The following is a 20,784-nucleotide window of genomic DNA, read 5'->3' on the forward strand; positions in this document are numbered from 1 at the left end:
ACACTTCCTGTTTACAATTCGTGGTGCCTTGTGGGTAGAGTAGTTTTAGCTAATCTTTAGGGAAACGTATTTAAGAAAATGAGGTTTATTTTGGAGTGTGTTTAAAACATGAAGATAGTTATTTAGGACTTTCCTTGACATCTTTACTTGCTTGCCTTTTTTTGGTGAAATTTCCAAACTGTTTCACCACCAGGTGGCGCCATATATTGGAAAATTAATCATAGCAAATTAGTTGCAACAAAACAGAAGAGCTGATCTAGGCTATATCTTGCACTTGTAATCAGACTAGTTTTAACAAGGCCAAATCACCTTTCAGGAAGCATACTGTTCAAAGTTAGGTTTATAACAATATTCCTAATGAGCTTACCTGTACCTTGAAAAAAAAATCAACTGGACTTGGTTTTAGCTCTAAGACGTTTCACCTCTAATCAAAGGGGCTGCTCTGCCCGACTGGCGTTGAGCCATAGATATTCATCCCCATCAGTGGTGTTTCAGTCCTTTGATGGCCAACTATGTCCCCTAACGCCTGAGTCGTAATAGCCTAGTATCGGTGACAGCCAAAGACAGGTAAGGACGGTCATCGATAAATAAATATCTGTGGCTCAACTCCAGTCAGGCAGATCTGTTGAAGCCTAGTGGATGAGAGGTGAAATGTCTTCGACCTAAAACCAAGTCCAGTTGATTTTTTCCTACGTGTTTTTCAGCTTGCTATGACCTGGATGACAGAGAATCTGCACGTACATGTTACCTGCACTTTCCAAAGAACAGGCTATTCAAGTGTCTGAGTAATGGGAATAGATGAACACCTGTGAGAACTGAGATTTCTCCCATGACCACAATGAACAAGCAAAAAAAGCTCAGTTTAAAACATCTTTGTCTGTACTTGAAAGAGTATTGTGTTTCATAATTGTTGCACTGGCTTGCAGTGGGGCGTAGGTAGAAGTGAGGTCTTCATGCAACCTTTGTCACGAAAAATTTGTTCAGTCAGCATTTCACCACTACAGTTTTCTTATAAACTTAAGCTCAAAAACATCTGTTGCACTGTATCTCCTCTGGGTGGTGTGTAAGCCTTCATGCACAATGATTTGTTGTAATTCTCCTGTAATAAAGAAACCTGAGTTTGCATGTCTCATTTCAGTCAGATTTGATTTTATGAGTTATGCTACTGGATAATCTCCATAGACTTTTGTAGATAACCAATGCCCTACATCAAAATTTGGGACCTCTATGGAGTGCAAAAAACAAAAATGACAAAAAAGTATATATTTTTTACATGTTTAGAAATTAGAAATACAGTAATTGTGTTGTAAGATTACACACAGAAGTACATTCAAAATCAGCAATCCAACCTCAACGACTGGTTCAAACTTGTGGACTTATTAAATGCAAATTACAAACAGGCAAACTGCCCATTTGAAATTACAGTAATCTGACATGGGAAAAGATTAATGCTTGACTGGTGTAATTATAAGAAGATTCACACCTTTTCCATCAATAATTAGAAAATTCATAATGTGAATTCATAATGAGAGGCACGCATCAGTGCACAATGCATTTCATTGCTTTACTTAGGTGGTGTGCTTCACCTAAACCTTAGAAGTCAGGATAACTATGCCTGCCATCTACAGTACACTGCCTTTCTCCTGTCCTTATTTCAGAAAAAATAAAGACAGACAGGCAAACTGCCCATTTGAAATTACAGTAATCTGACATGGGAAAAGATTAATGCTTGACTGGTGTAATTATAAGAAGATTCACACCTTTTCCATCAATTTAAGAGAAACTAAATTCTTTAAAAAGCATGCTAAACAAAACATGTTAAAATTCTGGTTATATATCAAACTTTCACTATTTGGTCCTAAAGCAGACAATACAAGTAATGTTGTAAAGTCAGTTGCCATGATGACTATATAGAATTTGTCATGTTACATCTTATAAGTTGTAATTTACCCCAAAGTCACTGAGCTGCTCTTTCCTATTCAAGCAAAACAGGCCTCACTCTTTTACTAGTCCCTTTTCCCTGTTTGGAGTCTTGGTGTGAGCTCGCAAGTGCAGAAAATAAAAGACTACAGCAAAGCACTCCTGTACTGTTTGGGGAAATAGGTATCGGTAGCAGAGGCCACTGAAAAGAGAACACAAAACAAATCAAGGCTTGGTGCTTGTAAAGTTACCAATGAAATACACACCATTTGTTTTCTGGTGTATTCTAGGTGAAATATAGCAAATGGCAGTGCTCACCTGGTGCTTGCAGACTTGGAATGATGACCCACTCTGGTCTTTACTCATGTCTACAAGAGAGAGGCAGCACAAGGACAGTGAAAGCTGCTAAGTCAGGACTGATGTACCATAGTAATCAGTCATAAAAGAATAAACCACACTAACTCTGCTGAAGAAATGTGCCTCTATAAAGGTGATTCAGGTAACAAGTAAAAGATAAAACAGCAAAGGCATTTCCATATAGTGGTCATGTACAATGGTTAGTCTTGTAATTTATATTAAGATCCTTTATAGCTGGATTCAACACTGTGGTTGTGAAGACGTTATATATTTATAATAACCCCCCAAAGAGACGATGGATTGTTGTTGTGCCTTTGAATCATTTAGCAGTGCAGCAGGGAGTACTTTAAAACCAAATGTGGGGCAGGCTTCTTAGCTGTTTATGCATCTGTGCCTCTGCAACATGGTGTTCTGCTCCACCTTCTCCCCTTGTCTGGAGACCCTTCTGTAGCCCAGTTTCTGCTAAAATACTGCAAAATACACTGCTAGGACTGAATAATCATTGAGCAAGGTGAAATTTAAGGTTCAAGCCAAAGTCTTCAGTATTCTTAAAGACACACTCCACTGATTTTACAGATGGGTAATGTCATTACTGGGGCTACAACTCATCAGCAGTTGTATTATGTGATTCTGAATGAGCTTTGTCAAGTCTGAAAATATGACTCTGATGATGCCATCAGGGTTATTTTACCTATCCTAAGAATTACATTAATGTTGAACAATTCACCTCCTCGTGATTTATATCAAGTGCAAAAAATCAAAATCCACTGTTCTTATGCAGAGACGGTCAGTGAACGCAACACACGTGTTGTGTGTGTGACTGGGGGTTAGGAGGATGATTGATTTCACAGCTCTGGGGAAGAAGCACAAACAGACTGTTGCCTGGGTGGGTGGGGTCTGCAGCAATCCGTCCGGCCCTCCTCTGGATCCGGTCAGTGTATAATGAGTCCAGATCCAGAAGAGGACTCCCTACAATGCCCTGAGCTGTTCTCACCACCCGGGTCAAGTCCTTTCTGTCCCGTACCACACTGTCGCACTGAGACAGAGGATGCTCTCTACTGTCGCTCTGTAGAAGTTTGCGAGCAACTGAGAGGAGAGACCAGTGCGTTTCAGCTTTCTGTGGAAGAATAGCCTTTGCTGGGCTTTCTTCACCAGGTAGGATGTGTTCAGAGACCAGGTCAGGTCAGATGAGATGTAGATGCCCAGGAACTTGGTGTTATCCACTTGCTCCACCACCTCCCTGTGTATGAGAAGAGGAGCATGTATTGTCTTCCTGGACCTCCTATAATCTACAATGACCTCCTTAGTCTTGTTGGTGTTCAGGACAAGATTGTTACCTGGAGCTCACCTGGTGTAGCTGCAGGACAAGAGGCTAGTGCTGTTCCTCGAGCTGAGGGAGTTGTACAGTTCCTCTGCTGCCAGGTGTATCAAAGCGTGCAAAGAAACTATTCAGAGTGTCAGGGAGGGTGGGATCATGGCTGACCTGCTGGTTGTTGCCTCTGTAGTCTGTTATTGTTTTGATGCCTCTCCACATACTCTGTGTGTTGTTATTCATAAAGTGCTCCTCAGTTCGCTGTTTGGCCAGCCAAATGCCTTTCTTTAGTTCTTTCCGGGCCCTGCTATAGGCCAGCCTCTCACCTGATCTGAAGGCAGCGTCCCGAGCTTTGAGCAGACGTGACACTGACAGAACTGCACGTAGTCTATAAGCCTCCAGGAATGAGCCCACTTTGAACACCCCCACCGTCAGTGTGCTCAAAACAATCCTGTAATGCTGACAAGCCTCTTCCGTCCACACCTTAACTGTTTTGGTGATTGGTTTTGTTCTGTAGATCAAAGGTTTTTATGCTGGGATCAGTTCCACAGAGATGTGATCTGACATGCCCAGGTGTGGAGCTGCTATGGCCTTGTATGCTCCCCCGTTGTTGCAATAAACTTGATCCAGGATATTACTGTCCCTGGTTGGAAAGCCTGAATTGATGAATCACAGACTAGATATACTCAAGGTTACACTAGCAATTAATTAAGTAAAAGTGTCCCAAGTGAATGCACATTTTCTTTTAAATAAGATGCATCATTCCAAGAACCTTTAGAATTTATTACACATCACTTACTTTTCAGGAATCACAGGAAACGGTGATACCTGGAAAACACAGTGTTACCCAGAAGGCCTGTTTTATAAAGTGGGGACATAGAGTTCGGAAAACACAGATGCTTACCAGGGAGGAAATTCTAATGAGACCTGTTTTACAGTTTTGTCAACTGAATTGTAAACGCCAAAGTTCTGGGTATCCTTTCAATGCCCCCATGGCAGTTTGGTCTATTTGCTCAGTTTGTTTTTATGATTGTTTGTGTTTCCTTACTCTGTGGAACTCACTGAGGTCATTTATGGATTTCTACTGTTCCACTGCTCTTCACATAGGACACGTCCTTCTCGGCGTCCTCTCTCTGCCTGTGACTTGTGATACAGAACATAAACTCAGTATTAAATGCTACACCTTTACCATCACAATACCTAATTGAACATACAGTTATCTGGAAGCAGTTTGGTAAAAACGTGACATCATTCTCATTAAAAAAAAGGGTTTGCTGTTTATTAACTCATGATTATATAAGCTAGCTGTTGCCATGTTCCATAGTGATGTAGCCTCTTGCCATGGTTTGATAAAAAGCTCTTCATTCATCTTTTTATTAAAAAATAAGCTACTGTTAGGTATCAAGCCAATTAATACACACATTGTTACTATAAGACTCTAAAATAATCATATGGGCACTTTCAGATCAGTGGTGCAGGTAAGTCTCTCCTTACCTCTCCCATTCTCACTTAAAGTTACATTTATAAAACTTTTTAATAATTGTTTTGTCAGCCATTAATATGGCATTGTAGTCTAAATCAAAATCAAAACAAGTGGAACAACAACACTTATTTCAATTTCATAACTGAGAACAGGCAGATTTTCTATTCATGCGAGTCTGCAAAAAAACTCAAAAGACAGCTCATGATTTATACTGACGGTTTGATCTTGTTGGAGAACCTCTGCCGCAGGATGAGAGCGATGGTGGTGAGGACCATCATAGTCGTGCACATGGTCTGACCCCAAGGATCTCCTGCCTTGGAAGTGTCGGCAGTTAGAGCATTGAGACCTCTCCTCCAATTGAAACGCTAGAATGGTAAAAGGCAGAGTGTGTGGTGTATTCCTGTCTTTCCTTTTGGAGTGGCGAGTGGATTAGCTCAGAGGATTAGCTAGGATCAAGGAGGGGGTTAGATCTTGCTGGCAGGGCTAGAAGGTGCTTCCGTGCATTGCATGCTGTGCGTTTCCACTCTGAAAATGGCCCACCTCACCAATACAGCGTTAACACAACACGCCAAATCAATCTCAGTGCTGTTTTTTTGTTAAGAAAGAGGAACATTTTGTAAATGGGCCTGTTCAGATTGTTTTAAGTGGCACCCCACCATGTGAATTACTAAGTGCGATGTTTGAAGTTCACTGGGGAGAATACTATTACCCTATTTTTGGTGTATTGTGGCTTTAATGCTATGTTGCCTTTATGTAACTTTTTTATTTTAAGACTAAGTGTTCTTTCTGGCCTTTGACTCCTTACCTGACTCCAAAGGAAAGCTGCACAAGAATTCCTTTATGCCTAGACCATCTGTTAATGCATAAATGGCAATTAAAAATCCTGACTTGACTTGACTTTGGCAGCTTCACAGCATGTGTAAGAGGTAACACGCACCTGTCAAGTTACTGCAAATCTAGATAATATATACTGTTATTGCACTGAAGCTTACTTTGGAAAATACTGGCTCACTGTTCAAGATACCATAGGGCTGCATATAATACCACACCCTTTAATGAGATCCCTGCAGCGTTCCTATTATATTTGATAAAAAGAGAGAGCATAATGGGATAAATCAGGGTGTAAACAGAGAGTTTCAGCAGCTGAGAAAAAGGAAGCAGTAGGTCAAGCAAGAGAAAAGATAGGTCTAATTTATTTTATACATTATTGAGGAGAAATTTAGCAGAGTAAGAATAAAGCAGATATAAGTTTAAAAGGACCTCAGTGTTGTGGATCTGGCATCACATGGCTTTTTTTGTATTTTTATTTTTAAGACGAGTCATAACAGGAAAGAAAAAGTACCATCACCACGATTAACTAATAAAAAATGTAAAATTGTCTTGGTTTTGTTAACATCTCATAAAAAGGACACATGGATACAGACTGATAAAAGGAAACATCAGATTGATATTTGATATAAACATGATATTTAGAAAGAATGGTATTTATGGCAATTATTTCATATACACATTCAGCTGTACACCATGTAGATACACCCTAATTTGGCAGAACCCTGACTTTCAACTTCATAACAATCCCATCTACTTTCCAACATGGCAACGCAAAGGAATCACTCACCTTCATCATCTATTTGAGCAGAATTTCTCCAGTACCAACAGTTAAAATCCATAATTAAATCAAAGATCAATATAATCAACAACCCCCTGTAACCTTCCATGCTAGCCGAGGAGACAAGGAAATGTATAAACTCAAAGAAGATAATATTTAAATATTATAAACTAATGTCATATACAGGATAAGGATAAGGATAGGATAATCACTTTTATTGGCCAAGTATGTTCCACACAAGGAATTTGTTTCCGGTACAGAACCGATGGCAACCATCTGCGGATAGAACAATAACAATACCAACGCTCCCCCCAACCTCGATTTCTGGACTGAGATTTGTAATAATATCTTTTCCATGACTACCAATATAAACTTACAGCTTATACAATACAAGACTATTCACAGGACTCACATCACACAAGGTAAAATGTTTAAAATGGGTTTTATTGATACAGATACCTGCTCACAATGCACTCTGGGTTGCACTGATGATTACCTTCATGCTACTTGGACCTGTCAACTCGTTTACTCCCTCTGGGTAGCGGTGACTGAGAAACCCTTCACCATCTTGAGCTGTAGAATCCCCCCATCCCCGTCACTCTGCCTGTTTGGTAATGTCACAGAAGTTGACCACCTACCAATTAAATATACAAACCCACTTCTTATCTCTCTATCGCCAAGAAAACAAACTTTCTAAACTGGAATTCATAAAATTCATTACACATCTGTCAGGTTTGCTCGGCCGCTCTGGCCTCCCTCACCTTTCCTACTGTCTCTTGCCCATTTACACTAATCACGTTCACCTGTTCCTCACTCCCTTATCACCAGCTGCACTAGCCCCGACTTCTGGACCGAGATCTGTAATAATATCTTTTCCATGACTACCAATATAAACTTACTGCTTGTACAATACAAGACTATTTACAGGACTCACATCACAGAAGGTAAAATGTTTAATTGGTTTCATTGATACAGATACCTGCTTACAGTGCACTCTGGATTGCACCAATGAGTACTTTCATGCTACTTGGACCTGTCAACCCATTTACTCCCTCTGGGTAGCGGTGACTGAGAAACTCTCCACCATCTTGAGCTGTAGAAACCCCCCATCCCCATCACTCTGCCTGCTGGGTAATGTCACAGAAGTTGACCACCTACCAATTAAATATAAAAACCCACTTCTTATCTCTCTATCACCAAGAAAACAATCTTTCTAAACTGGAAATCTAAAAATTCATTACACATCAACCACTGGACCAACCTTTTTATAGAATATATCTCACTAGAGAAAATATCATCCACCCACAAGAATAATATACCAACCTTCACTGACACTTGGAATCCATTTCTAATCTCTTTTAAACTTAAACCAGATACCTGAGGCCGAGGCCACGCACATTCCCACAAACTCCTAGAAATATAACAAGCTGCTTGTTATTTCATCATTGTTATTGTTATTAGTCATCCTTGTCCATGCTACTGTTTTGAGTGTCACACATATCAATCAAACCAAATTAACTGAGAATGTTACCTACCCCCCTTCTTTTTTCTCTCCTCTCTTTCTAATCAATTACTGATTTGTTCATTTCATTTATTTTTGTTTTATGAATATGTCTATACATATATATGGGTATATATAAATATGTGTATGCAAAATGTATAATTGTATTTATATGACTGAAATTGCTTACATTTTTTTTTTATCATTTCATTACTACAATCATCCATTTTCTATCAACTGTCTTTTCTTTCCTTTACATTTAACCCCCCCATTTCTTAATTTATTTGGTCTAATATTATTTTTTTCCAATAAGTACTGAATATCAGTCTGTTATGTATGTTATGTCCTTTGTCCTGTAAATGTTTTATATAAGTTTAAAAGGATCTCAGTGTTGTGGCTCTGACATCACATGGCTTTTTTTATATTTTTATTTCAAAACCTTCGTAAATACAGATACAAAGGTGAGTCATAACAGGAAAATGAAAGAACCATCACCACAGTTAACTAATAAAAAATGTAAAAAAGTCTTGGTATTGTTAACATCTCACAGATACAGACTGATAAAAGGAAATATCAGATCAGCATCACATGATATTTAGAAAGAATTGTATTTATGGCAGTTATTTCATATATGCATTCAGCTGAAGGCACAGCTAAGTCAAATGTGACTTCTTGTCAAGTGCTGGATTTATGTCTGGTACTTTATAACATAGAAAAACAAGGAGGAAAGTTTTTAGTGTTTTACTCTCTCATACACAGATATACACACAGAAACACACATTATTAGCCATGAAAAAGACACAGTGCCTGTTCTTTACATTAAGAGGGTATGTTCCACACCTCATGATTATGTTAATTACATATAACTGTATTCCCAAATTACAGTCAGTGTATTCGTCTCTCTTATGAGTTCATGGCCAAAAATAATAGGTGTTTCTGGGTGTATATGGTCCAGTAAACTAAGAGCATCACCCAGTTCAGGCTGCGACCTTAGTCCAGCCCACCTTGTCGTAGACGGCTGTGACACCAGAGCAGAACATAGCCCAGAATCTGGTCCATGCTGCAACCACATCTGGAGTCATAGCCTCTGGGAACTCTTCTCCCAGAACTTCCATTATCACACCACTCATGATCTGGACAAGACATAAACATATGCACTACTTAATTAAGACACCTTGAGGTTCAATTAAACAAACTGATTTCTTACCAAGAGTTCGATTAAAAGATCAGTGTTAGTGGTAAATATAAAGCTGTACCACCAGGAGAAGGTTAGTTTAGCTTAGCATAACATGGATAGCTTGGCAAAGCAAGTAGTGGATCTCTATCTAAAACTAATAATTTACCAGCAAACAACTAGTTGTGATTTTTTTTGGTGGTTCTCTGCAGGGAGCAGTTGCAAAGTAAGCAGAGGAGAGAGTCATCGTGTCTGGTCAAGGAATAGCCTGGGACATAAATAAACCCCATAAAATCAGAACATAATGTTTTTACACTTTGGTTTTTGTACAGATTAAACAAATGAGATGTTAATCAGTGAGCTTTAGATGTACTTTGCTTTCTGGCTACTTTCAGCTACTTGTTTTGGTTGACTGGTGCCAATGGTTGAGTTGCTTCTTGATATCAAAGAGTAGGCAGCTTCTTTCTAGCTGCACAATATATCAGAGAGCAAAAGTAAAATGAAGTGAATTTAATATCTTGCAAGAGTTTTTCTCAGGAAGATGAAAACAAGCTGGGAGGTAGCAAAAGAGACAACTCATTGGGATGCTGATTTTTCTGTTAGATAAATAAGTAGCCTAACAGTGAACATTTTAGCCATGCAAACCCTTTTTAATAAATCAATATAGTCTATAAAGAACTGCTGTTGTGAGTTTGTCTACCTATTTATAAGTCAAAATTCCCCCCTTATGTTAGTGTAGTAGGGCTACAGGCCTCCACCTTAAAGACCAGTCTACCTTAACTCAGGAGCCCCAGGTGCAGCTTGTTACAGTCATTATATAAGCTGAGCAGCCTGAACTAGTGTGGACAATCCTTACCCCTTCTCTGACTTTCTGTAAGACTTTCCAGGTGCTTCTTCTGGTTTCTTTCTTTGGGTCACCAGTTCATATATGTAAACAAGTCACTTCTTGTGCAGAAGTGGCAAGTAGTTCCTCTTTTGGCTAGGCATTATTTGGCACCCTAAATCATATATTATTGTAAACATTTCCTAAGTGCCCTGGCTTTTTATATCTATTTGTCTTTTGTTTTTCATTGCAAGCTGCGGTTTTGCCTGGGATTTAGTGCAGTGCTTGTTTTTCATAGTTTACTTCTTGGTGCCTTTCTTTATATAGTGTAAACTTGGCATCTGTAGCTCCTATAATAGTTTGTTTTTTATGTATACTGCTCAAAAAAATACAACACAAATAGTTGAATGTCTTATTTTTGTGTTCCCTTTATTTTTTTGAGCAGTGTATATTGTATGTAGACACCTGCTGGGACAGGAGTCTTGTGGATGCCTGTGTTGGGGGTGGACACAGTGCAAATAGACTTTTTGAAAAATGCTGCCTGCCTTTGTTTTGCTTGGCACCTGGGTTTATTCAAGCCCTACCAAATGGCCACATTAGCAAATTTTACTGTAGTTAGCCTAAAAAGTAAAGCAATTAATGTTTGTGGCTAATTGGACTCTAAGAAATTATGGTTTAAAAAGTGGCTTGTATTGTATGCAGATGTTTCACCTCAGCCCCACCCAGAATTGCTAGATTGTGAGTGCAGTAATTTGCAAAGTGGCAAGCAAGGATCCAATCCAGGGAACAAAGTATCCTTGGATGTCCCACAGGTAGCAGAAGCTATATTTATAGTTTTGGTATTGTATTCACATACTGTACCTTGAAGTACATGGGATCCACCTTGTGTGCCTGTGCGTGGGACTTGCCCAGCGCGTTCATCTCTGAGGCCACCACATCTGAGTTGCCAAGGTTCTCCACCATTTTATTGAGGGCAGTCATGATTGTGTGAGCCTGCTTCCTGAGCGGGGCAGTCCCCTTCAGCTCCTCTGGATTCTGAATTTGTTTGAACTGGCTGAAGTACTGCTTGGTTTGGGGGTACTTCGTAAACAGGCTGAAAAAGAGGAGACTTGGAATTAAATGACGGTTATGATTATGAGCAGCTGCTGTGGAGCTTGACTAATCTCATTGCCCTTCAGCTTGTAAACTCGCAGGTTTTTTTTTTTTTTTTTTTGGGCTGACAAGATAACATAGGTAAACACCAAGGTTGATGTGGAAGTTCTGCACATCATTGAACTATCAGTAACAGCTGTTTGCCTTGAATGTAGCAGTTGGGAGGAATTCTGTTTACAGCACATTATAAATTTGGCTTTGATAAAAGCATGTCCTAGTTTATTGTAGGTTGGCTTGGGTGTCTGGTTCCACACTGCGGTTTCTGTCGTGCCTCAAAAAAGAACTCTGGATCAGGAACAATTCCACTTTCTAATAAATGTGGTCATTAGAGGGAGCGACTTAAAGTGCCACTCCCTACCCAGGCTCCCATGAAGTTTTGTTCCGGGTCTAGATTTTGATACTTCCGTGCACATCTCATACAAAATTCACTGCACTGACAGCAATCAATCAGTTCAAAAATATTTAGATTTTTATCTGTTTGACCCTAAGAAGTATCACAGAGAATTAGAAAAGCAGAACCTAGTGTATAAACCCACCCCCTTCCAGAGTCTGGGAAGAGAGCCAGTGCATCTGGCTATCAAATCCTGATGTTCTATCTCTGTTTCTGGACCACCTCACAAAAATGAAGTGACAAGTGAACTGTTTTCTGTGAAGTCTGAAGCATACGACTCAATATAAGAGCTTCACTTGTGAAATGTTTGAAAATGGAGGATGGAAGGTTGTGTCTTAATCTCTAAGCTCAGGGTGGAGGGCCTCTGCAAGTACTGGAGCAAAGAATTTCTAATTTCACTGCAAACTAATGAGGAACTGTGGTGTTTCATCTCTTGTAATTTGTATGACCTGTGGTAGCATATAAATAGCCTCATTAGTATTTTGGAGTCAGTGGGCTCTGAATCCTTGGTTTTTCCATTCCAGAATAGTTGAAGAACTGAATCCAGAGAAAGTTCCTAAATTCAGAGACACACTGCTGTAATTTGTTACTCTGGATTTTATCTGTTGCCCTGAAGACACTTTGATTTCTAATCGATGTTAGCTACAGGAGCTGCTCTCACAGACAAAAGGTCAATTTGCCTGGCCATACTCATCAGTCAGTCTTCATTCCATGAAATTTCTGAAGGTTGTAGAGTTTTGTGAAGCAATTTTGAAGTAGAAAATAAGAGGGGGGGGGCAATTGACTTTTACTTTCAACATGTTTAGCAGAGAAAGAAGAGTGGGTAGGATACTTTTAAGTGCTGCAGCTAAATCTTTATATTTAGCCTATGAAAACAATACATGTTTGTTTGTTTTTTGTAAAAGACTAGCTCCCTCTCAGCTTTCATCTTGTGTGGTCATAAGGGATTATTAAGGCATGTTGTGTCATCCAGTGAACATGTTCACAGTGAAAGCTCATCAAAAGCCTCAGAACAACATTTTCAGAGTCCCTGCAGACAACTGTGTTTTGGAGCACTCTCTTTTCGATAGGTCCGATATAAACATTTAAAAAAAAACCCTCCACAGGAAAACCATGCTCATAATAGAAATTAATTAATCTAGTAAAGATCAAGCACACTTAGTGTGACAGAAAAGTCTGTCAGGTTGTGTTTTTGTAGAAAAGAGGTTTTTTTGTTTAAGTGATGGAGTCATGTTGCTCCATCATTTACCATGCTCCCTAAACAGGCACACCACATGCAGAAACTTGTCAAGTTTTTGGGAGTAAACAAGTTTAGCATCAAAAGCATTTCGATGATATTTAGGATTATGCTACAGCGTCAGTAGACCTTGAGTCTTCTGCAGGGATAATGATGTTACTGACGGGGAAAGAGAAATTTGACCTCTTTAGGAGTGTATTAAGTAAAGTTGTAGTCATAAGGAGGAAATTGAAAAAAGCCCCCCAAAATAATTGAGATACCTAGGTTGTGTAAGCAATATGCAACTGCTGACCAGTAAATAAAGCGACAGCAAGCTGCATATAAATACATGCACAACCATATTTGTAAATATCAAAATAGCTCAACTATGACTTCTCCCTTTTCCACACACCTTTGCTGCCATTTGTTCTTTATTTTTCAACCATGATTTTTCTGTCACAGTAAGATAAATATCTTCCTAAGTCTGTGCTCCATCTACAGAGTAAAACTACAGAAAGAAATACCTGATTATTGATGTCATCCCAACATCATCACTCTTCGGGTAGATTTTTGCCCAGGAGCCCTGGATCACCTTCTTCTCCTTGTCAGTCAGTGGGCTTGATTGGTCCATGTCCTGTTCTCAAACTGGGAACACAGTTATGCAGAGCTTGAGCATGTGCAGAAGGCAAAGCTGATGAGAGTATACTCAAATAAAGACAGTACGTTTACCTTTCACTTCTTCTATTTGGTGAATGAAACTTGTGTCCCTTTCAGCTTTTCAGCCTGAGTGAGAATCTTTGCTCCCCACTGCTGAATCTCTGCGGGGTGACAGTGTAAGTGAAGAAGAGGCACAGAAAACACAAGAACTACATGCAGCGAATGAAAAGGAGCCTCTGTACTCTCCCTGATATACTCTCCCTTCCCTCCCTCCCTCTCCTCTCTCCCTCTGCCCACTTCACCTTTGTACATAGTGTATGAAGAAATCATGATGAGATAGAAAACAAATCCTTAATAAGAGAGTCAGATATGCAATGTGTGAGCATGTCAGATTATGTTAAAATAAGATAAAGGAGCACACTCTGACTTTTTCTTCCAGAGTCACCACTCCAAAATATCTAGATTGTAAGAAATGTAAGAAACATTTTGTTTTGCTGACTGAAAAAGCATGATGTCCATCTGAAACTCTATTAATTTTGCTCTGTGCTTTGTACAAGATACAGATTATATCACTGTTTTCATCACTTTAATATTTTCATTACATGCACAGGCCGTTTACTGTGGCAGGGGAAGTCGTAGCTCACTTGTATTGTCACATCTGAAATCTTCAGAAGGTTCTTGTTCATAAAGTTTCATGAGTGAGGTGACTAGCACCAATAAGAAATTGCTGTTAACTGTTAAGGGAGAGCAAATATTGGAGCACTGAATGGACATCAAATACTGCAACAGAAGCTATGATTAAGATGTAGAGATATAGTGTACACACCCCTGTTAAACATTGACAGTCCTTTACCATTAACAGTCAAGTTGCTGAAACTGTGCTTAAAGCTGCATTAACTAGGTTTTAGCACAAAGTTGGATGAATCAGGTGAAAATTTGTCTAGAAGTGTTTTCTCCCTTCTCTACTAAACCACCCCACATCACTTTGCTATCTTCAGGCCTTGTGTTTATTTCACTGACTGTAAATAAAAGCTGGACAAACCAACCGTGACATCACCCATCTGAAGAAGCGGCCATGCTTTAAGTGACAGTTGTCATGGAAGAGGAAACTATCTAAAGAAACCAAAACTGTTTTTTTGTACCAGACTGTAAACATGTTTATTTCTGCTGTAAATTTTGGACATTTTAAAATTGGAGTCTATGGGGATCCACTCCCTTTTGGAGCCAGCCTCAAGTGGCCATTTGAGGAACTACAGTCCTTTTTTTTCAAAATGTATATAAATTAGATTAGATTCAATTTTATTGTCATTACTCAATTGTTCATGTATAGCACATATTTATAATTATAATCAAACTCAGTGGTCAAAGATCTGAGGTCTGGCTAGAGGAGGAGATCAGGTTGCTCTGTTATGTTTCTTGTTATGTTTCTACAGAAACATCAAGATTCTATTTGCTTTATGACTATTTCTACTGTTCACACCCACACTAGCAAGTTCAGACTGATAGGAATAGTGTTATATCTCTAACCTCCGGTTCCCAGAAAACCAAATATCTCATGATCTCATTATGGAATATCCTAAGGCAAAACTCTACTCAGTGGATGCAGGGCAAGTGACATCTAGTGGACATTTGGAGTATAACCACGTTTCAAGATGAACCTCGGACAGTTAATGTCTAATCATTAACATGTAAAATGTCATAACTCCATGAGTCAGTGGTCTATGTAATTATACTAATTAAGATTATGACAAACGAATTATTAGGTAATTTTAAAAATGAATATTTCACAAAAACTAGTTTTGTTGTGTTTTTTATTTTTATTTTTTTGGAAATGTGCTTTCCTAGTGATGAAAACTAAGTGCATTTACATCAGTACTGTACGTAAGTACAATTTTGAGGTATCTGTACTTGATTATTTTCATTTTATGTTACATACTTTGACTTCACTACATTTTAGACGCAAATATTTTACTTTTTTACTTCACTACATTTATTTTATAACTTTAGTTACTAGTTACTTTTCATAACCAGATTAATACAAAAATACAGTGTAATTATAAGACCTCACTGGTGTATGGTGGAAACAAGCTACTCAGCAGTACTTCAAATTAAACGCATATAAGCTCATTAAAACTGCTCACGCTGAGCCTCCTGGTGCGGGAGCAGAGGAGCATGCGGGGCTTGTCAGATGGGAGGTGAGTGAAAAGTCTATGGTTATCGTGAGATGATATAACCGAGTAGTTATACAGTATCATTTACTTAGGTAAATGACCTGAGTACGTCTTCCACCACTAAACAATCATTATGTTCAAACAAAATCCATGACGCATAATATGACTCCCAGTCAAAACCTATGGTCTGCAACGCGCAGCAGAAAGATTGACCCGATGGGGATTCCGTAGTAGTTAGGCTTCACTGCTTCGTGGGTGACAGGTGTTCCGTTTTTCGTTAACAAACGGATAGTTCGTTAGAATAACGAAAAATAGTTTTTTTGTTTTGTAAACAAGTTCGTGTTCCACGCTGAAGGCCATTTCATGTAGATTAGCTCACACATTAGGCTAGTGTGTGGTGGGTAGGTAGCCCGTTAGCTAACGGCGTCATAAGCAGAAAACCGACAACAAACGCTGTGTTTAGTGGGGACAAAGTGCTGCAGCTGTCTGGGAAAGAAACCACCAAGGTGTGCCGCAATGAATGTCGCTAAAAGTGGGTATCGCGTCTTTTCCGCGAACTCGTCCGTATCGGGCACAGAGCTGGCAAAGAAAATAACAGAGTAAGCTTCAAATTCCTGACGTTGCTAACTTGCTATTACTACTTTTAACGACTGACAGTTCAAGTTTAGGAGCATGTTGTTTTCAAAGGGCCAAGTACTAAGACACGTAAGGCTGTGAAGACAGAACATTTGCAGAAACTATCAAAGCACGTTAGACGCTATCAGTTTTTAAAATTTCGCCTTGACTGTTGTTGTAGTGTTGTGGAATTGACAGAGTACTTGAGCAATGCATGCAGCTCATTTTGCATGACCAGTGAATGAATGTATGGATGGATGGATTTGGTTTGCATGGTTGCATGTTGGTTTGTGTGTGAGATGCTGCATTTGGCAGTGGCCTTGCATGTCACAGTTGATCACAATGTTGTGTTCTTGTTTCACAGGCGGCTGGGAGTTGAACTGGGGAAGTCTGTGGTCTTTCAGGAATCGAACAGAGGTGAGGAGAATATTGATGTATTAATGTTGCCAGATAAGGGGACGAGTAACTGACATTTAACTGACACTTGGCACCACATCTTGTTTTCAGAGATTGGATTGTGTAGCTTACATCTTTGCTACATGGGCCAGGTTACCAGTAGTGGGTTTTGACTGGCATCACACAGGGCTCGTCTTTGTGATCCACATATATATTTTCCCAAAGGAAACGAAGTTAGCGGACATATAGTAGTAATGACCCAACTCAACACTCCCCCCCTCTCCATTTGAAACCTGTACATTTCACTGTATGGAAGGCTAGATATTACTATGGCCCTGAAATCTGAGTTGGTGGCTGAATTAATATAACAGTTCTTTGTGAAGACTTTCATAAATAAACTTGATCTAATGTGGTGTGATCCTGTTATTGCAGACTTTGGGATCAGTCCTTAATGGTGTGTGATATGTGTGCAGTGAAGGTGTACAGTACAGTTAGTGAAAACTCAAAAACACATACTTAATAGAACTTAAAACTTGAGCTTGTGCATTAATGTGTGCATTTTCTAAATCAACTGATCGTGTTTTACTTTTTTTTTTCTTTGTACAGAGACTAGAGTGGATGTCAAAGAATCTGTTCGTGGACAAACTATCTTTATCATCCAGACAATACCAAGGTGATTATAGAAAGACCTGCCATTTGTACTGAAGCAGGAATCTGAAGAGTTCATACCATAGATGGCCACTAACGTTTCTCTCTGTTTTTGCTGCTGCCAGAGATGTCAACACAGCCATCATGGAGCTGCTGGTTATGGCCTATGCCCTCAAGACCTCTTGTGCCAAGAATATTATTGGAGTTATTCCTTACTTCCCCTACAGCAAGCAGTGTAAGATGAGAAAGAGGGGCTCAATTGTGTGCAAGTTACTAGCTTCAATGTTGGCTAAAGCAGGTAAAGCCCACAGTGCATCTTAAGTGTTTTATTTCTTACCATCATTGGTGTTATTTGGTGTTTTGAATTGGTGAAATTTCATGTCTCTTAACCAAAAGGATTATCACACATCATCACCATGGACTTGCATCAGAAGGAGATCCAGGGCTTCTTCAGCTTTCCAGTGGATAACCTGCGTGCCTCCCCCTTTTTGATTCAGTACATCCAAGAAGAGGTGATATTCCCATCAAACATCTGCTGTGTGTGTCTGAGTAAAGATGCTGGAAATCCCAGCTAAAAACTAAACACATCAGTCAGTCTGATGGAAACACTGACATCAGTTTTCCTTCCTCCTGTCAGATTCCTGATTACAGAAATGCCATCATTGTGGCAAAATCACCTGCAGCAGCTAAGAGGTAACTGATGGGGGGGAAATTCACTATGCCACAACTATTCAAACATACAAATGGTTCATACACACAGATCAGCTATAACATTATGACCACTGACAGGGGAGGTGAATAACATTGATTACCTCGTTACCTGTCAGTGTGTGGGGTATATTATGCAGCAAATGACGAATACTGTACACTGGTCTCTATGTAGAGAAACATTCAGCGGCCATAGTGGTGATATCACGCTCAGAGTGGGGAGGCCGTTGAATTTGTTAAAAAAATTAACTTGTCTTCACAACTGCAATTTTCACTCCCTTATCATATTTTTATTACTAAATGATAGACAAATGCACGCTGTTTAAGACGGTATATGTAAATATGGTCAAACTGAATCACAGAAGATGCACACTGAGCTGCAGACTGATACGAGTGCCAACCAACTGCCACGTTGACTCCTATGTACGCAAGTATTAGGCAGGTGGTCATAATGTTATGGCTGATTGGTATAGGAGCTGTCTGCAATGTATGTGACTAAATATGTGTACAAAAAGGGTGTTGGTGTGCTGTAAAATATGTAACTGATAAGAGGGAAAAGTCTGTGTTTGCTACATTTCACCTTTGCATTCCAACTTTCTTTGTCTTTTTTTTATTTTTCTAGGGCTCAGTCCTATGCAGAACGCCTGCGCTTGGGTCTGGCTGTGATTCACGGCGAGGCTCAGTGTTCAGAGTCTGACATGGCTGATGGAAGACACTCGCCACCATGTGTACGCAACACCACAGGACACACGGGACTGGAGCTGCCTTGTAAGAGCACCGTCTATGTAGAGCACTTTAGCTGCAGATTACTGATATATTTTATGTGTACAGATAACACATTCACATGGTTGGATTCCTTTTTTATTTGTCACCCCATGTTCAAATTAAGCCAGAAATGTTCAGTTAGTTTAACTCCTCAGTGCTTCAGAGTTTAATATCTCAACACTTCACTGCCAATAATAAAAATCCTGGCAACGACCTAATATAGCTTTTATCTGTGCTAACATTTGGAGCTGATGATTTTGCTGTTTTTTGCTCATGCCATCAACCATAACTCGAGAAATTGAGTTGTGTGTTATTGCATGTTTTTGTTCAGTAGATATAGTACTTGTGCTCATGCTGCATCTTCAACAAGCTGCAACCCCTAACTTACAGTGTGATGTGTTTATCATGGTCCCTGTCTGTTTCTTGGCACATACCTTGATATAATATATAGTTTTGGAAGGAGATATAGTAAGGAAACTCTGACATAGACTTCCATGTGTTGCAGTGACAGTTCTTTGTACAGTAAGACCATTATAATGGTTCAGTCTGCAAAAAGATGAAATGATTGTGGCATTGGCAAATGACTCCAAAGTATTTGCGTCCAGTATTTACTTTATTATTTGGTTAAGAAAGTATCTATTCTTACTTTTCTCTATTCTTCACATCGACTTAAAAAAATCCTCCTTCCAGACAGCAACCCAGATAGTTAGTTTAAATTTCAGCACAATGAGTTTGATTTGGGAGAGGATTTTCCAAGTCTTGGCATCTTGTTTGTCATGTTAAATATGTGTTAACGTGGTGTTTATTTGTTGGTAATAGCAGGCAAACAACAAGCTCCGTTCCCTGGCATAGAGCTCCCAAGTACGACCCAAAACTTAACTTGCATCTGACTATGAAATGATTCCTCTTCAAGTGGCTCCTCAATTTGTGCATGTGTACTAGGGTTTGTGTAGCATCTTGTGAAAATACAGTCTGGAAATCAGGTGTCGGGTTGTGAAAAATGCACACACTGATTGTTAGTGCCTGGGCAGTTTGGATTGACAAAACCTTTTCGGGCCAGTCTCTGATTACTCTACCTGCATGGCATGTTGTACCTGAAAGAAGCAGTGTTTACTGCACCTTTCTAAGATTCCAGACGTATAGTTCTACAAGATGGCCAAAACCCTCTTTCTTTTTGTTGTGTTCACATCCATAGATCAAACCAGAACCACTCAAACATTTTTTTTTTGTTGTGTTTATTATTTTAGTAAATATCTGGACTCATCTTGCCAATCAACACACCCATATTAAACCTGCCCTCAAATACCTGATTAACATTTGGTCATGACTGCATGTGGTGATAACAGTACAGCATGCTTTTGAAACCTAACCTCTAATGAAGGGAGGGAGAAACGCTATGAATAGAATATTTGGTACATTCAAACATTCACTTCCTACAGCCCAGATGAAAATGATAAAAGACTCATTATGTCAGCAGTAGTGTAGCATTAGTCTTTAACCTCTGTGGTAGAAGTGCCAAGCTGTTAAATCTTTACCAATAAAATCCATTTAATGTTTTAGATTTGTAATAGAATAATGTTATTTAATGGTTTTATTAAAAAGTTTAAATGGGGTGCTGCCAAACATTTCTCAGGCAGCAGCAGTAATGACAACATCTTTGTAGAAGTGTGTGTACTGCTAACAATATGACCTTTACTGTTTTAGAAGTCTGAATGTGACACTGCCAGGTTTACTGGCCGTGGGATCCACAGTATTGCGTGTTCTGCAAGGCGTGCTCCTCCTCTGCTTCTTTATACAGTGGGTACAGAAAGTATTCAGACCCCCTTAAATTTTTCACTCTTTGTTATATTGCAGCCATATGCTAAAATCATTTAAGTTCATTTTTT

General features: G+C 39.3%; 2 protein-coding genes across 3 annotated transcripts in view; one reads left to right on the forward strand and one right to left on the reverse strand.

Moving 5' to 3' along the window:
- Positions 1-8,990: 8,990 nt before the first annotated feature.
- Positions 8,991-13,828, reverse strand: LOC109958905 (cytoglobin-1-like). The gene is made up of 4 exons (XM_020597864.1): positions 13,668-13,828; positions 13,463-13,583; positions 11,041-11,272; positions 8,991-9,315 (listed from the first exon to the last, which is right to left on the reverse strand). Exons 2-4 carry the CDS (start codon positions 13,567-13,569, stop codon positions 9,160-9,162), a joined length of 495 nt encoding a protein of 164 aa, XP_020453520.1. The 5' UTR covers positions 13,570-13,583; positions 13,668-13,828; the 3' UTR covers positions 8,991-9,159.
- A 1,907-nt stretch (positions 13,829-15,735) lies between these two features.
- Positions 15,736-20,784, forward strand: part of prpsap2 (phosphoribosyl pyrophosphate synthetase-associated protein 2) — a 9,592-nt gene continuing 4,543 nt past the window's right edge. The window contains exons 1-7 of one of the 2 annotated variants that reach the window (XM_020597872.1): positions 15,736-15,790; positions 16,746-16,798; positions 17,384-17,450; positions 17,551-17,723; positions 17,822-17,937; positions 18,063-18,118; positions 18,756-18,901. In XM_020597872.1, the coding sequence (XP_020453528.1) occupies positions 15,768-15,790; positions 16,746-16,798; positions 17,384-17,450; positions 17,551-17,723; positions 17,822-17,937; positions 18,063-18,118; positions 18,756-18,901 (634 nt within the window). In that variant the 5' untranslated portion in view covers positions 15,736-15,767. Of the gene's footprint in view, positions 15,791-15,964; positions 16,366-16,745; positions 16,799-17,383; positions 17,451-17,550; positions 17,724-17,821; positions 17,938-18,062; positions 18,119-18,755; positions 18,902-20,784 lie in introns of those variants that run through there. The other variant, XM_020597871.1, reaches the window with a different exon arrangement.

This window comes from Monopterus albus, unplaced genomic scaffold (assembly GCF_001952655.1).
Source record: "Monopterus albus unplaced genomic scaffold, M_albus_1.0 scaffold35.1, whole genome shotgun sequence".
NCBI classification, from domain to species: Eukaryota; Metazoa; Chordata; class Actinopteri; order Synbranchiformes; family Synbranchidae; genus Monopterus; species Monopterus albus.

Coding starts and splice junctions, on each gene's coding strand:
- LOC109958905 (XM_020597864.1), bottom strand. CDS start 13,569: ATGGACCAATCAAGCCCACTGACTGACAAGGAGAAGAAGGTGATCCAG. Junction 11,273..13,462: donor GGGATGACATCAATAATCAG/GTATTTCTTTCT, acceptor CCTCTTTTTCAG/CCTGTTTACGAAGTACCCCC. Junction 9,316..11,040: donor TGGATCCCATGTACTTCAAG/GTACAGTATGTG, acceptor TGTCTTGTCCAG/ATCATGAGTGGTGTGATAAT.